Genomic DNA, 18,475 nt, shown 5'->3' with positions numbered 1-18,475 from the left:
TCCCACTCACCCCTCACCCCCTGTGCTCACTGCCCCGTGTCCTAACTCGCACCCAGTCCCGCTCACCCATCACCCCCTGTGCCCCGTGTCCTAACTCGCACCGAGTCCCGCTCACCCATCACCCACTGTGCTCACTGACCTACATTGGCTCCTGGTCCCCAAATGCCTCGAATTGAAAATTCTCGCCCTCCCTTACGGTCTCTGTAACCCCCTCCCACCCTGTAACCCCTCCCACCCTGTAACTCCCTCCCACATGTAACCCCTCCCACCCTGTAACCCCTCCCACCCTGTAACTCCCTCCCACCCTGTAACTCCCTCTCACCATGTAACCCCTCCCACATGTAACCCCTCCCACCCTGTAACCCCTCCCACCCTGTAACTCCCTCCCACCCTGTAACTCCCTCCCACCTGTAACCCCTCCCACATGTAACCCCTCCCACTTGTAACCCCTCCCACCCCTCTGAATTCAGCAATCCTTTATCTCTGGCCTCGTTGCACCATTGCCGTAGGGACCGAGGCCCCAATATCTGGGCCTTGCTCCCTCCCGAACACCCTCGGATTCGCCACCTCCTCTAAGACCCTCCTTAAAACACCCCTCTTTGACCAGGCTTCCGGTCACCTGTCCCAATAGCTTCAGTCTCCTGTATGGCTCAGAGACGTGGACCATATACAGTAGACACCTCAAAGAGCTGGAGAAATACCACCATCAACATCCTGGGGGTCACCATTGACCAGAAACTTAACTGGACCAGCCGCATAAATACTGTGGCAACAAGAGCGGGTCAGAGGCTGGGTATTCTGTGGCGAGTGTCTCACCTCCTGACTCCCCAAAGCCTTCCCACCATCTACAAGGCACAAGTCAGGAGTGTGATGGAACACTCTCCACTTGCCTGGATGAGTTGCAGCTTCAACAACACTCAAGAAGCTCGACACCATCCAGGACAAAGCAGCCGCTTGATCGGCCCCCCATCCACCACCTTCAACACTCACTCCCTCCACCACCGGCGCACCGTGGCTGCAGTGTGTACCATCTACAAGATGCACTGCAGCAACTCGCCAAGGCTTCTTCGGCAGCATCTCCCAAACCCGCGACCTCTACCCCCTAGAAGGACAAGGGCAGCAGGCGTGTGGGAACACCACCACCTCCACGTTCCCCTCCAATTTAGGATAGTGTTAAATCCAAGGAAGAGGCATACAAATTAGCCAGAAAAAGTAGCAAGCCAGAGGACTGGGAGAAATTTAGAATACAGCAGAGGAGGACAAAGGGTTTAATTAGGAGGGGGAAAATAGAGTACTAGGGGAAGCTTGCCAGAAACATAAAAAATGACTGCAAAACTTCTATAGATATGTAAAGAGAAAAAGATTAGTGAAGACAAATGTTGGTCCCTTGCAGTCGGATTCAGGTGAATTTATAACGGGGAACAAAGAAATGGCAGACCAATTGAACAGGTACTTTGGTTCTGTCTTCACGAAGGAAGACACAAATAACCTTCCCGATGTACAAGGGGTCCGAAGGTCTAGTGAGAAGGAGGAACTTAAGGATATCCTTATTAGGTGGAAAATTGTGTTAGGGAAATTGACGGGATTGAAGGCCGATAAATCCCCAGGGCCCAGAGTACTTAAGGAAGTGGCCCGAGAAATAGTGGATGCATTGGTGATAATTTTCCAACAGTCTATTGACTCTGGATCAGTTCCTATGAACTGGAAAATCAAAGCACATGTATTGGGGGTAATGTACTGACGTGGATAGAGAACTGGTTGGCAGACAGGAAGCAGAGAGTCAGGATTAACGGGTCCTTTTCAGAATGGCAGGTAGTGACTAGTGGAGTGCCGCAGGGCTCAGTGCTGGGATCCCAGCTCTTTACAATATATATTAATGAGTTAGATGAGGAATTGAGTGTAATATCTCCAAGTTTGCAGATGACACTAAACTGGGTGGCGGTGTGAGCTGTGAGGGGGACGCTAAGAGGCCGCAGGGTGACTTGGACAGGTTAGGTGAGTGGGCAAATGCATGGCAGATGCAGTATAATGTGGATAAATGTGAGGTTATCCACTTTGGGGGCAAAAACATGAAGGCAGAATATTATCTGAATGGCGGCAGATTAGGAAAAGGGGAGGTGCAGCGAGACCTGGGTGTCATGGTACATCAGTCATTGAAGGTTGGCATGCAGGTATAGCAGGCGGTGAAGAAGGCAAATGATATGTTGGCCTTCATAGCAAGGGAATTTGAGCATAGGAGCAGGGACGTCTTACTGCAGTTGTACAGGGCCTTGGTGAGGCCTCACCTGGAACAGGTTAGATGCAGAAAGAATGTTCCTGATGTTGGGGAAGTCTGGAACCAGAGGACACAGTCTTAGGATAAGGGGTGAGCCATTTAGGACTGAGATGAGGAGGAACTTCTTCACTCAGAGAGTTGTTAACCTGTGGAATTCCCGCAGAGAGTTGTTGATACCAGTTCATTGGATACATCAGTCATTGAAAGTTGGCATGCAGGTGCAGCAGGCGGTGAAGAAGGCAAATAGCATATTGGTCTTCATAGTTAGGGGATTTGAGTATAGGAGCAGGGAGGTCTTACTGCAATTGTACAGGGCCTTGGTAAGGCCTCACCTGGAATATTGTGTTCAGTTTTGATCTCCTAATCTGAGGAAGGACGTTCTTGCTATAGAAGAAGTGCAGCGAAGGTTCACCAGACTGATTCCAGGGATGGCTGGACTGACATATGAAGAGAGACTGGATCAACTGGGCCTTTAGACACTGGAATTTAGAAGGATGAGAGGGGATCTCATAGAAACGTATAAGATTCTGATGGGATGGGACAGGTTAGATGCGGGAAGAATGTTCCCGATGTTGGGGAAGTCCAGAACCAGGGGACACAGTCTTAGGATAAGGGGTAGGCCATTTAGGACTGAGATGAGGAGAAATTTCTTCACTCAGAGAGTTGTTAACCTGTGGAATTCCCTGCCGCCGAGAGTTGTTGATGCCAATTCACTGGATATATTCAAGAGGGAGTTAGATATGGCCCTTACGGCTAAAGGGATCAAGGGGTATGGAGAGAAAGCAGGAAAGGGGTACTGAGGTGAATGATCAGCCATGATCTTATTGAATGGCGGTGTAGGTTTGAAGGGCCGAATGGCCTACTCTTGCACCTATTTTCTATGTTTCTATCTTTCTGCCTTCTCTCCATACCCCCTGATCCCTTTAGCCGTAAGAGCCACATCTAACTCGCTTTTGAATATATCCAGTGAACTGGACTCAACAACTTTCTGCAGCAGAGAATTCCACAGGTTCACAATAAGGATATCCTTCAGTTCCTCCTTCTCACTAGACCTTCGGACCCCTTGTACATCGGGAAGGTTATTTGTGTCTTCCTTCGTGAAGACAGAACCAAAGTACCTGTTCAATTGGTCTGCCATTTCTTTGTTCCCCATTATAAATTCACCCGAATCCGATTGCAAGGGACCTACATTTGTCTTCACTAATCTTTTTCTCTTCATATATTTATAGAAGCTTTTGCAGTCAGTTTTTATGTTCCCTGCAAGCTTCCTCTCGTACTCTATTTTCCCCCTCTTAATTAAACCCTTAGTCCTCCTCTGTTGAATTCTAAATTTCTCCCAGTCCTCAGGTTTGTTGCTTTTTCTAGTCAATTTATATGCTTCTTCCTTGGATTTAACACTATCCTTAATTTCTCGTTAGCCACGGTTGAGCTACCTTCCCCATTTTATTTTTACTCCAGACAGGGATGTACAATTGCTGAAGTTCATCCATGTGATCTTTAAATGTTTTCCATTGCTTATCCACCGTCAACGCTTTAAGTATCCTTTGCCAGTCTATTCTAGCCAATTCACACCTCATACCGTCGAAGTTACCTTTCCTTAAGTTCAGGACCCTAGTTTCTGAATTAACTGTGTCACTCTCCACCTTAATAAAGAATTCTACCATATTATGGTCACTCTTCCCCAAGGGGCCTCACATAACAAGATTGTTAATTAGTCCCTTCTCATTACACATCACCCAGTCTAGGATGGCCAGCTCTCTAGTTGGTTCCACGACATATTGGTCTAGAAAACCTTCCCTAATACACTCCAGGAAATCCTCCTCCACCGCATTGCTACCAGTTTGGTTAGCCCAATCTATATGTAGATTAAAGTCGCCCATGATAACTGCTGTACCTTTATTGCACACATCCCTTATTTCCTGTTTGATGCTGTCCCCAACCTCACTACTACTGTTTGGTGGTCTGTACACAACTCCCACTAGCGTTTTCTGCCCTTTGGTATTCCGCAGCTCCACCCATACCGATTCCACGTCATCCAGGCTAATGTCCCTCCTTACTATTGCATTAATTTCCTCTTTAACCAGCAACGCCACCCCACCTCCTTTTCCTTTCTGTCTATCCTTCCTAAATGTTGAATACCCCTGGATGTTGAGTTCCCAGCCTTGGTCACCCTGGAGCCATGTCTCCGTGATGCCAATTACATCATATCCGTTAACTGCTATCTGCGCAGTTAATTCATCCACCTTATTCCGAATACTCCTCGCATTGAGGCACAGAGCCTTCAGGCTTTTTAACACACTTTGCCGGTTTAGAATTTTGCAGTAATGTAGCCCTTTTTGTTTTTGCCTTGGGTTTCTCTGCCCTGCACTTTTACTATTCCCCTTTCTATCTTTTGCTTCTGCCTCCATTTTATTTCCCTCTGTCTCCCTGCATAGGTTCCCATCTCCCTGCCATATTAGTTTAACTCCTCCCCAACAGCACTAGCAAACACTCCCCCTAGAACATTGGTTCCAGTCCTGCCCAGGTGCAGACCGTCCGGTTTGTACTGGTCCCACCTCCACCAGAACCGGTTCCAATGTCCCAGGAATTTGAATCCCTCCCTGCTGCACCACTGCTCAAGCCACGTATTCATCTGAGCTATCCTGCGATTCCTACTCTGCCTAGCACGTGGCACTGGTAGCAATCCTGAGATTACTACTTTTGAGGTCCTACTTTTTAATTTAGCTCCTAGCTCCCTAAATTCATCTTGTAGGACCTCATTCCGTTTTTTACCTACGACAACTGGCTGTTCACCCTGCCTTTTCAGAATGTCCTGCACCCGCTCCGAGACATCCTTGACCCTTGCACCATACCATCCTGGAGTCTCGGTTGCGGCTGCAGAAACGCCTATCTATTCCCCTTACAATTGAATCCCCTATCACTATCGCTCTCCCACTCTTTTTCCTGCCCTTTTGTGCAGCAGAGCCACCCATGGTGCCATGAACTTGGCTGCTGCTGTCCTCCCCTGATGAGTCATCCCCCTCAACAGTACCCAAAGCAGTGTATCTGTTTTGCAGAGGGATGACCGCAGGGGACCCCTGCACTACCTTCCTTCCACTGCTCTTCCTGTTGGTCACCCATCCCCTATCTGGCTGTGTACCCTTTACCTGCGGTAAGACCAACTCACTAAACGTGCTATTCACGTCATTCTCAGCATCGTGCATGTTCCAGAGTTCATCCACCTGCAGCTCCAGTGCCGCAATGCGGTCCGTCAGGAGCTGCAGGCGGATACACTTCCCACACACGTAGTCATCAGGGACACCGGAAGCGTCCCTGACTTCCTATATATTACAGGAGGAGCATAACACATGTCCGAGCTGTCCTGCCATGACTTAACCCTTAGATAAACTTAATTTGGCAACAACAATGCTAACGGTTACTTATTGATATAGAAAAGAAAAAAGAAAAGCTACTCACCAATCACCAGCCAATCACTTACCGCTTACTTCCTTGGCTGTGACGTCACCTTTCGATTTCTTTCTACTTCTTTTTTGCCTCCCTGCTGCAGTTGCACCGGCTGGGCCTCCTCGATCTCCCCGCTCCTCCTCTCGCCAACTCACGAACTCCCAAGCCTCTCATCGATACTAGGCCTTTTGTAGGCCGCCTCGATCTCCCTGCTCCCCAACATGCTTGATGCCATTGCGGGTCATAAACTCGTTGATTCTGAGCTGGTGAAACACGGTCAGTTGTCGCTGACACGGATGTCGGGCAAGCCATGGATGGTGAACATAGCCTGGACGCTTTCAGTGGTGGCAGTGGATGTGCTGGATGACATGATTACGCATTCAATTCATTTGGAGTAAGCGTACAAAACTACTAAATAATCTTTCCTAGAAAGGGGCCAGCAAAATCTATGTGGATCCTGGACCACGTTTTGGAGGACCATGACCACAGACTCAATGGACCCTCCCTTGGTGTATTGCTCAGTTGTGAGCATGTGTTGCACTGGTGTATGCATGACTCAAAGTCCGAGTCAATGCCGGGCCACCAAACATGCGACCTGGCTATAGCCTTCATCATGACTATGCCTGGGTGGGTACTGTGTCGGTCGCGTATGAACGTTTCCCTGCCTTTTTTTGGCAAAACCACGCGATTACCCCATAAGAGACAATCCGACTGGATGGACATTTCATCTTTGCGTCAGTGAAACAGCTTTATTTCATCTTGCATTTCCCTAGGAATGGCCGACCAGTTCCCATTTAGGACGCAACTTTTTACAAGTGATAGCACAGGATCCTGGCTGGTCCAGGTCCTGATCTGGTGAGCAGTGACGGGTGACCCCTCGCTCTCAAACGCATCCATGACCAGAAACAAGTCTGCGGGCTGCGCCATTTCCACCCCAGTGGTGGGTAATGGTAGCCGGCTGAGAGCATCAGCACAGTTCTCCGTGCCTGGTCTGTGGCGGATAACATAGTCAAAGGCGGACAATGTTAGTGCCCATCTTTGAATGCGGGATGAAGCATTGGTGTTTATACCTTTGCTTTCTGAAAACAGCGAAATGAGCGGCTTGTGGTCAGTTTCAAGCTCAAACCGAAGTCCAAATACGTATTTGTGCATTTTCTTAACCCCATATGCACATGCTAATGCTTCTTTCTCGACCATAGTGTAGGCTCTCTCAGCCTTAGACAGACTTCTAGACATGTATGCAACCGGTTGGAGGTTGCCCGATACATTGGCTTGCTGTAACACACAACCGACCCCGTACGATGAGGCGTCACAAGCTAGCACTAAACTTTTACATAGGTCATAGTGTACAAGCAATTTATTTGAACATAGCAGGTTCCTGGCCTTTTCAAAGGCTGTGTCTTGAGATTTGCCCCAAACCCAGTCATCACCCTTACGTAGCAACATGTGCAAAGGCTCTAACAACGTGCTCAACCCGGGTAGAAAGTTACCAAAATAGTTGAGGAGTCCCAGGAACGAGCGCAGCTCCATCACATTCTGTGATCTGGATGCATTCTTGATGGCCTCTGTCTTTGAGTCTGTGGACCTGATGCTGTCTGCTGTCTGTTGCAATCTTTCTCCCCAAAAATTCGACTTCTGGCACCAGGAAAACACACTTGGAGCATTTCAGCCTGAGTCCCACTTTGTCTATGCGACTTAGAACCTCTTCCAGGTTGTGTAGATGTTCGATGATGTCACGACCAGTGATCAGGGTGTCGTCTTGAAACACAAAGGTGCGAGAAACAGATTTCAGCAAACTCTCCATGTTTCTCTGGAAAATGGCTGCAGCAGAGCAAATCCCAAAAGGGCACCTGTGGTATATAAACAGTCTTTTGTGTGTGTTGATGCACGTCAAGTCTTTTCGAAGATTCAGCCAGCTCCTGTGTCATGTAGGCGGTGGTTAGGTCCAACTTGGTTGCGAACAGGTCATCAGCCTTGGGCAGCGGGTACTGGTCCTGTAGTGAGTCGGTTAATCGTTACCTTGTAGTCTCCGCAGATTCTAACCGTGCCATCGCTTTTCAACACTGGAACAATTGGATTGGCCCACTTGTTGAACTCGCCTGGTGATATGATTCCTTCGCGTTGGAGTCTGTCCAGTTCGATCTCGACTTTCTCCCTCATCATGTACAGAGCCGCCCGAGCCTTGTGATGGACGGGCCGTGCATCGGGGCCCAGATGGATCTGTGAAGTAGCCGATGCCTGGTTCGAATAGCGAGGGAAACTTGCTCAGCACTTGAGCACACGAGGCGTCATCCACTGAAGATAGTGCTTTGATGTCGTTCCAATGCCATCTAATCTTTTATAGCCAACATCTGCCGAACAGCGTTGGGCCATTGCCTGGAACAATCCACAATGATACGATACCTTCACTGTCGCACTTCCAATGACTGGTATGAGCTCTTTGGTGTAGGTACGCAGCTTTGCATTAATCGGGCTCAGTTTGGGCCTTTGTGCGTTATTGCCCCACAGTTTCTCGAAAGCCTTCTGGCTCATTATTGACTGACTCGCCCCCATGTCCAACTCCATGGATACTGGAACTCCATTTAATTTGACTTTCAGCATTATAGGAGGTCTCTTGGTGGTGAAGGTATGTACCCCATACACTTCTTCCTCAGGTTGAGTTGCCTGTGCTGTGTGATCCGCACCGGATCGATCATCCTCTGCCACGTGGTATGTCGCAGCACGTTTGCACATTCGCTGGAGGTGCCCCATCGTTGCACAGCCTTTGTACACATAGTGCTTGATTCGACATTGATAGGCCCGATGATTACCCCGCAGCACCAACACGGTGCTAATGGATTCACATTCATCCCCGATGGCGGACTCTGAGTCATCACAGGTCTTGCAGCCGCAGATGTATAGGCCCTGCCATATGCAGTTCGGCCTGCTAGCGACATCATTTTATGCACAGTACTTGCCGGTGAGCTTCGATGTTGAGAAGATATCTGTTGGGTGTTATCGTCATGGCCATGCATGCCTGGGCGATCGCGATGGCCCTGCTCAGGTCTAGGGTTTCGGCAGCCAGCAGCTTTCGAAGAATGACCTCGTGGCTGATGCCCAGCACGAAAAAGTCCCGCAGCATTTGCCCCAATGCAGCTTCAAAATCGCAAGGTCCCACGAGCTGTCTCAGGTCTGTGACATAATCCCCCACGTCCTGGCCCCCGGAGCGATGGTGTGTGTAAAAACGATATCTGGACATGGATATACTCTTTTTCAGCTTGAGATGGTCCCGAACTAGCATGCACAACTCTGTATATTCCTCCTCCATTGGTTTTGTCGGTGCGAGCAGATTCTTGGTGAGGCCGTATATTTTAGGCCCACAGACGGTGAGGAGAACCTCCCTGCGCTTGACCGCATTAGTGTCTCCTTCCAGCTCGTTGGCCACGAAGTACTGGTCGAGACGCTCGACAAAGGCTTCCCAATCATCACCCTGTATGAATCTCTCCAATATTCCAACGGCAGCCATGGTTGCGTGAAGGTTCGTATTCTGTTACTCGTCGCCAATTGTTGAGTATAGAAGAACTCCACGAGGCTGAGTACTGTGAGCTAAACTTAATGTGACCTTAGTCTTCTTTATTACAACTCCAGAGTGGCTAAACAACATGGCAGCCAACCTTTTATACTGGCCCTGCACATGTGTGCAGGTGACCATTAGGACTCCAGCAGTCGCGCCCTCTGGTGGCAAGTATTACATAGTTACATACAGAACAGTCCCCTAGTTTTAGTTTCCCCTATGAGTGGAAATATCCTCTCTGCATCCACTTTGTCGAGCCCCCTCATTATCTTATATGTCTCAATACAATTACCTCTCATTCTTCTGAACTCCAATGTGTATAGGCCCAACCTACTCAAATTATCTTCATAAGTCAACCCCCTGAATTCCAGAATCTGCCTAGTGAACCTTCTCTGAACAGCCTCCAATGCAAGTATATCCTTCCTTAAATACGGAGACCAAAAACTGTACGCAGTACTCCAGGTGTAGCCCACCAATACCCTGTACAGTTGTAGCAGGAATTCTCTCTGCTTTTATACTCTATCCCCCTTGTAATAAAGGCCAACATTCCATTTGCCTTCCTGATCACTTGCTGTACCTGCATACTAACCTTTTGTGTTTCATGTACAAGGACCCCCAGGTCCCTCTGTACTGCAGCACTTTGCAATTTTTCTCCATTTAAATTCTAATTTGCTTTTCTATTTTTACTGCCGAAATGGATAACCTCACACTTTCCCACATTATACTCCATCTGCCAAATGTTTGCCCACTCACTTGGCCTGTCTATATCCCTTTGCAGATTATTTGTGTCCTCCTCACAATTTGCTTTCCCATCCATCTTTGTATCATCAGCAAACTTGGCTACATTACACTCGGTCCCTTCATCCAAATCATTAATATAGGTTGTAAATAGTTGGGGTCCCAGCACTGATCCCTGCGGCACCCCACTAGTTACTGGTTGCCAACCTGAATATTACCCATTTATCCGACTCTCTGTTTTCTGTCAGTTAACCAATCCTCAATCCATGCTAATATATTACCCCCAACCCCGTGAACTTTTATCCTGTGCAGTAACCTTTTATGGTGGCACCTTATCGAATGTCTTCTGGAAATCCAAACACACCACATCCACTGGTTCCCCCTTATCCACCCTGCTCGTTACATCCTCAAAGAACTCCAGCAAATTTGTCAAACATGATTTCCCTTTCATAAAACCACGCTGACTCTGCTTGATTGAATCATGCTTTTCCAAATATCCCACTACTGCTTCCTTAATAATGGACTCCAGCATTTTCCCAACGACAGATGTTAGGCTAACTGGTCTATAGTTTCCTGCTTTCTGTCTGCCTCTTTTTTTAAATAGGGACGATTAGGAATGGGCAATAAATGCCAGCCTTGCCAGCGATGCCCGCAGCCCGAGAATGAATAAAAAGCAGTTGTTGTGACGTGGGTTTGTAAACCTGTCTCACTTGGCGGTTTCGGTTGACTTTGTCCGTGCAGTTACTGTGTACGTTTTTACATCTGCAGATGTGAAATATTTGAACGCATTAGCAAGGAAGAGCGGGAGGATATGGGCAAAGCTTTTGAGTCAGGCGGACTCCCTGAAGTTGTCTCTAAAATCTCAGCACGCCTGCAATCGGGTGAGCAGCTAACAGTGAATATCGGTGTTACCGGGGAGACGGGAGCTGGCAAATCCTCGCTGGTCAACGCAATCCGCGGCATGGCTGATGACCAGGAGGGAGCTGCTCCCACCGGGGTGACAGAGACCACAATGGTGCCCACCAGCTACCCCCACCCGACCTTCCCCAACGTGAAGATCTGGGACCTGCCGGGATTGGGGACAGGCAACTTCCCATTGGCCAAGTACAGGGAGTGGGTGGGCTTCGACAGATGTGACTTCTTCATCATCGCGGCCTCCGAGCGCTTCAAAGAGAATCACGGCCAGCTGGCCAGGTGGGTGCAGGAGAGGGGCGCCACCTTCTACTTTGTCCGCACCAAGATCGACACCGACATGGAAGCATCCCAGCGGGCAGGGAAGGCTAGCCAGGCAGTGCTGGCAGTGATGAGGGAAGATTGTGTGCAGTGTTTGGAGAAGCAAGGTATGACATCCCCACAGGTCTTCTTGGTGTCCACCTTGAAGTTCACGGAATATGACTTCCCGCAGCTCCGGGAGACCTTACAGAGGGAACTGCCTAAGTTCAGGAAACAAGCGTTGCTCAGGCCCCTGACCGTGTTCTGTTCCCAGATCATTGAGAAGAAGAGGAATTCTCTGAGCATGGAGATTTGGAAGACAGCATTGGTATCATCCGTGGTGGCAGCGACTCCCATTCCAGGATTGGGGATTGCGTGCGATTTCGGAATATTGCGCAGATACTTGTCCAGTTACTACAAGTCTTTTGGGCTTGATGATGAATCTCTCGAGAGAATGTCCCGTGAGATTGAGAAGCCAATGGAGAGCTTGAAAGCCCAAATACGTTCGCCCAACGCCAAGAATTTCAGCATACCCCTTCTTTACAAACTCATGTCCAACAGTGCCGGTGTTGTGATGATGACGGGTGAATATTTCATCCGCGGTATCCCACTATTTGGCTCGGTGGCGTCAGGAGGAATTGGATTCGCCACCACTCACAGGATGCTCAACAGTATCTTACAGAACCTGGCAGCAGATACTGAGAGAGTACTGAAGTGGGTGAGCGACTCGAAGACTGAATGACATGTCTGCAGAGGGTGGAGAGGGTTGGGAAACAGGACTTGGTTAATGGTGGGCCCCCCAACTCCCTCTGACATAGATACATAGAAACACAGAAATTTATAGCTCAGAAAAAGGTCACTTCGGCCCATCGTGTCCACACCGGCCGACAAAGAGCCGCACGGCCCTCGGTCAGCAGCCCTGAAGGATACATATAAACCTATGAACAATGAACAATGGCGGACAGGTAAAGAGCACCTAGCCCAACCAGTCCATCTCATACAACTGCGACACCCCTTATACTGAAACATTCTACACCCCACCCCAACCGGAGGCATGCGATCTCCTGGGAGAGGCAAAAACCAGATAAAAACCCAGGCCAATTTAGGGAAACAAATCTGGGAAAATTCCTCTCCAACCCATCCAAGCGATCGACACTAGTCCAGGAGATCACCCTGGCCGTATTCTATTCCCTGCAGTACTTATCATTATATCTGCGCCAGCCAACAAAAGGTTATCCAGTCTAATCCCAATTACTAGCTCTAGGTCCGTAACCCTGCAGGTTACTGCACTTTAAGTGCCCATCCAACCATCTCTTAAAAGTGGTGAGGGTTTCTGCATCCACCACTCTTCCAGGCAGCGAGTTCCAGACCCCCACAACCCTCTGCCTAAAGAAGCCTCCCCTCAAATCCCCTCTAAACCTTCCACCAACCACCTTAAAACTATTCCCCCTTGTAATAGCCCCCTCCACCAAAGGAAATAGACCCTTACTATCCACTATGTCCAGGCCCCTGACGTACCGACCCTGCCTCAGCTGCTCGCTGGGTATCACTCTCGCCTTCTGGACCCATAGGTCGCGGGTTCAAGCCCCACTCCAGAGACTTGAGCCCAGAATCCAGGCTGCCACTCCCAGTGCGGTGCTGAGGAAGGAGAGGGTCCCATTCAGAGTCAGTGCATCCAGTCCCAGGCCCCGCCCCTCGGGGAGGGTATATTACCCTCTGAGGGGGAGTAGAGCAGGTCCCCCAGGATGATACCGGGGCTGAAAGGGTTAAATCCCGAGGGCAGGCTGCACAGACTGGGCCTGTATCCCTCGAGTGTAGAAGATTGAGGGACGATCTGATCGAGGGGTTTACGATGATAACAGGATTCGATCGGGTGGATCGAGAGAAACTGTTCCCTCTGGTGGGGGGAGTCCAGAACAAGGGGCAGGACCTTAAAATTAGAGCCCGGCCGTTCAGGGTGATGTCAGGGAGCACGTCTTCACACAAAGGCTGCTGGGAATCTGGAACTCTCTCCTCAAAAAGCTGTTGAGGTCGGGGGTCAACTGGAAATGTCAAAACTGGGAATGATGGATTTTTGTTGGGTATGGGGATTAAGGGTTATGGAACCAAGGTGGGTAGATGGAGTTGAGATATCGATCAGCCGTGATCTTATTGAATGGTGGAACAGAATCGAGGGGCAGAATGGCCCCTGTGCATCCTTGTTAAAATTGGCTTATATTCCCTTGAGTTTAGAAAGTTGAGGGATTAACTAATAGAGATGTTTAGATAGATAAAGAGATTTGATAGGGTAGATAGATAGAAACTATGTCCTCTAGTCTCAACACTCACTCCCTCCACCACCGGCGCCCCCTGGCTGCAGTGTGCACCGTCTACAAGATGCACTGCAGCAACTCGCCAAGGCTTCTTCGGCAGCACCTCCCAAACCCGCGACCTCTACCGCCTAGAAGGACAAGGGCAGCAGGTACATGGGAACACCACCACCTCCACGTTCCCCTCCCAGTCACACACCATCCTGACCTGGAAATATATCGGCCGTTCCTTCATCGTCGCTGGGTCACAATCCTGGAACTCCCTCCCTAACAGCACTGTGGGAGCACCTTCACCACACGGACTGCAGCGGTTCAAGAAGGCGGCTCACCACCACCTTCTCAAGGGGCAATTAGGGATGGGCAATAAATGCCAGCGATGCCCACATCCCGAATATGGGACTGAATGCTATCTACCCATCATACTACATGTAGAATATTTCATCATTTATTACTCCTTTCTTGTTATGTGAGTTTTACAAAAATTAATCAGTAATATATAAAAAGCCTTGTGACTGTAACCACGTCCTGTTGCCACAGTCTTTTCCTGTGTTACTATTTGTTATGTATGCAATAAAGATTCAAACTGAGAACTGTTTAACTGAACAAGGTACAATCTTGGCTCTGCTTTATTTAGGCCCAAAGTGCCTGACTCTCCAAATGACTGGCCTTTTATACCAGAGCAGCACCATGTGCATGCTGCTCAGTGGCCTCCAACAATGACGCCATCTGGTGGCTACAAACAGAATGTACATACATGACAATACCCCCCCCTCTGAGATCTTATCACAGTCTTTCACAGGTTGAGACGGTCTGGTGCTTTACGCTCCCAGGTTGGCCGCCTTAGTTCGATTCCAGCCTTGGGTGAGTGTGCAGAGTCTGTTGTGGCTGATGGCTGGATGACTGATTTGTTGGGGATGGCAGTGGCCATGTCAGGAATTGCAAGTCCATTTTTATTGAACAGGTCTGTGATGAAAATTCCGGGTTCTCTGATGACTCTTGAGTCCACTGAAGGCTGCTGGTAGGTTGGTTGGTTGTCGACAGTTTCTTCGTCCGATGCTCTGGCTCGTCTGCGTGCCTCAGCTTTGTTTAATCCATGTGTTTCCTGCAAGTTTGCCCATTATTGAGCTTAATAACAAATACTCTGTTGCCCTCCTTGGCCATGTCCATACCAGTGATCCATTTGGGACCTTGACCATAATTCAACACATATACAGGATCATTAACAGAATCTCGTGTGACACAGTTGCGCGATCGTGGTACCCTTGTTGACGCTGTCTTCTGTATTCAACATGATTACTTAAATCCGGGTGTACAAGAGATAACTTGGTCTTAAGACCTCTTTTCATCATGAGTTCAGCAGGTGAGACCCCTGTGAGTGTGTGGGATCTTGTCCTGTAACTCAGCAGTATGCGGGACAAGCGGGTCTGCAGTGACCCTTGGGTTACTCTCCTCATGCTTTGCTTGATAATTTGTACTGCACGTTCTGCTTGCCCGTTGAATGCAGGCTTGAATGGTGCTGACCTTCCATGTTTTATGCCATTAAGTTTTACAAACTCCTGAAACTCCTGACTGGTGAAGCACGGCCCATTATCGCTCACCACTATGTCAGGCAGACCACGTGTCACGAACATGACATTGAGATTCTCTATGGTTGCCATGGACGTGACATGATTATGCATTCTATCCACTTCGAAGAAGCATCCACCACCACTAAAAACATCTTGCCCAGGAAGGGCAAAATCTACATGGATCCTGGACCAAGGTTTGGATGGCCATGATCACAGACTCAGCGGCGATTCCGCTGGTGCTTTGCTGAGCTGCATGCAGGTGTTGCACTGATGCATGCATGCTTCAAGCTCAGAATCAATTCCTGGCCACCATACATGGGACCTGGCGATGTCCTTCATCATCACTATACAGGGATGTGTGCTGTGTAACTCACGCACAAACCTCTCTCCCTTTCTTAGGCATTACAACACAATTGCCCCCACAATATGCAATCTGTTTGAATAGACAGTTCGCCCTTGCGACGAATGTACGGTTTGGCCTCCTCGCACATTTGCTTAGGTATGGCAGACCAATCCCTTTTAAGGATGCAACCCTTTGCCACCGATAATATCAGGTCCTGGCTGGTCCAGGTCTTAGCTTGTTGAGCCGTGACAGGGGTACCTTCACTCTCAAAAGCATCCATGATTAACATTAGATCCGTCGGTTGTGGTGTTTCTACCTCCGGTGTGGGCAACGGCAACCGGCTCAAAGCATCGGCACAGTTCTCTGTGCCAGGTCTGTGGTGAATGACATAATCATAGGCAGATAATGTCAGCACCCACCTTTGGGTACAAGATGAAGCTTTGGTATTGATACCTTTGCTCTCAGAAAACAATGAAATGAGCGGCTTGTGATCTATCTCTAATTCAAACATCAGACCGATCAGGTATTGATGCATCTTTTTAACACCATACACACACGCTAAAGCTTCTTTTTCTACCATGCTGTAGGCTCTTTCTGCTTTAGACAAACTTTTTGATCCATACGTGACAGGTTGAAGTTTCACCGACTCATTGGCTTGTTGTAACACGCAACCAATTCCATATGGCGATGCGTCACAGGCCAACGTTTACATGGGTCATAATGTACCAGCAGCTTGTTCGAGCAAAGCAGAAGGGTGGCTTTCTCGAAAACTCTGTCTTGCAATGTGCCCCACACCCAGTTTTTGCCTTTTCTAAATAGCATGTGCAGTGGTTCAAGTAAGGTGCTCAATTTAGGTAGGAAGTTACCAAAGTAGTTGAGTAGACCCAGAAACGAACGCAGCTCCATCACGTTCTGTGGCTTGGGTGCATTCTTGATGGCCTTGGTTTTCACGTCAGTCGGTCTGATGCCATCAGCGCCGATTTTCCTCCCGAGGAATTCGACCTCCGGTGACATGAAGACGCGCTTCGAGCGTTTCAGTCTATGTCCCACTCTCTCCAAACGCAGTAGAACCTCTTCCAGGTTGTTCAGATGTTCCTTGGAGTCACGACCAGTGACCAGAATGTCATCTTGGAACACGACGGTTCTGGGAACGGACTTCAGTAGACTTTCCATTTTCCTCTGGAATATTGCTGCAGCCGAGCGAATTTCAAACGGGCACCTGTGGTAAATAAACAGTCCTTCGTGTGTGTTAATGCACGCAAGTCTCTTCGACATCTCGACCAACTCCTGCATCATATAGGCCGACGTCAAGTCCAGTTTTGTGAATGACTTCCCTCCGGTTAGCGTCGCAAACAAGTCATCAGCCTTCAGTAAAGGGTACTGATCCTGTTTCGAAACCCTGTTGACCGTAGCCTTGTAGTCTCCACAGATTCTGACTGTGCCATCACTTTTCAGCACAGGAACAATGGGGCTGGCCCATTCATTAAATTCAGCTGGTGATATGATCCCTTCATGCTGGAGTCTGTCCAGTTCAATTTCGACCTTCTCCCTCATCATATACGGCACTGCCTGAGCTTTATGATGGACGGGTCTTGAATCTGAGTCCATGTGGATCTGCACCTTGGCTCCCGTGAAGTTGCTGATACCGGGTTCAAACAGCGAGGGGAACTTGCTCCATACTTGGGCACATGTATCTTCCTCCGATGACAACGCCTTTATGTCGTTCCAGTCGTAATCTGATTTTCTCCAACCAGCTCATGCCAAACAGCGTTGGGCCATTGCCTGGAACAATCCACAGTGGTAACACGTGAACCGCACCGTTGTATGATACATTAATTTGTGCACTGCCAATCACCTTTATCAGTTCTTTGGTGTACGTGCGCAGCTTGGCATTAACAGGGCTCAGCCTGGGCCTCACAGTCTAATATGTCCTTACTATACAGTACAAAGGCACACGAGGCCCATACTAGAGAGACGGTCACTCTGTGACCAGTTACCTTTATTTGCCAGCACTGAATTGATGAAGGTGGGTGGAGCGTCCCCTTTATACCTGAAAGTCCAGGTTAGGCGTGTCACCCACAAGTTCACCACCTAGTGGTCAGTGTTCTCAAGGTGTACAACTTAGGTCAGTTTATACATGGGTTACAATGACAGTTGAATACATGACATCACCTCACCCCCCTCCTTATTGGGATCACAGGTTAAGTCTCTCTGGTGGTTTACGCTCCCTTGTAGAGCGCCTGAGTTGGGGCCCCGGTTGTTGGGCGCTGGCCTGAGTGTCTGCTGTTTGCGGTGCCTCAGGCCTGTCCGGACTGTCCACAGTGACTGGGCTCTCCTCCACTTGGTTCCGGTGTTCGGTCACCTGTGGTGGAGTGAACTCTACATCGTGTTATTCCTCTGCTTCTTCTATGGGGTTGCTGAATCTCCTTTTTGTTTGATCCATGTGTTTGCAGCAGATTTGTCCATTGGTAAGTTTAACTACCAGAAACCCTATTCCCCTCTTTGGCAATCACAGTACCTGCAAGTCATTTGGGCCCTGCAGCGTAGTTGAGGACAAAGACAGGGTCATTGACATCAATACATCGTGCCCTCGCATTCCTGTCATGGTAGTCACATTGTGACCAGCGCCTGCTCTCAACAATTTCTTTCATGGTGGGGTGTATAAGGGATAACCTGATTTTGAGCGTCCTTTTCATTAGCAGCTCTGCGGGTGGAACCCCTGTGAGTGAGTGTGGTCGGGATCTATTGGCCAACAGGAGGCGTGATAACCGGTTTTGTAGGGAACCCCCTTGGATTCTGAGCATCCCCTGTTTGATTATCTGCACTGCTCATTCCGCCTGGCCATTTGAGGCCGGCTTAAACGGTGCCATTCTGACATGGTTGATACCATTTCCTGCCATGAAGTCCTGGAACTCAATGCTTGTAAAGCACGGGCCATTGTCGCTAACCAAGACGCCCGGTAGACCATGGGCGGCGAACATTGCCTGTAGACTTTCTACCGTGGTAGAGGATGTGCTTGAATTGAGAATGTCA

General features: G+C 48.9%; 1 protein-coding gene across 1 annotated transcript in view; it reads left to right on the top strand.

The window, feature by feature from the left end:
• Nucleotides 1-14,116, top strand: part of LOC139275315 (uncharacterized) — a 33,306-nt gene extending 19,190 nt beyond the window's left edge. Inside the window, exon 4 of the mRNA XM_070892607.1 lies at nucleotides 10,779-14,116. Coding sequence (XP_070748708.1) covers nucleotides 10,779-11,964 — 1,186 coding nt within the window. The 3' untranslated portion in view covers nucleotides 11,965-14,116. The remainder of the gene's footprint in view (nucleotides 1-10,778) is intronic.
• Nucleotides 14,117-18,475: the final 4,359 nt, after the last annotated feature.

This window comes from Pristiophorus japonicus, chromosome 10 (assembly GCF_044704955.1).
Source record: "Pristiophorus japonicus isolate sPriJap1 chromosome 10, sPriJap1.hap1, whole genome shotgun sequence".
Classification (NCBI taxonomy): Eukaryota; Metazoa; Chordata; class Chondrichthyes; family Pristiophoridae; genus Pristiophorus; species Pristiophorus japonicus.
The sequence above is the reverse complement of the archived record's forward strand: the minus strand, read 5'-3'. Positions and strand labels throughout refer to the sequence as shown.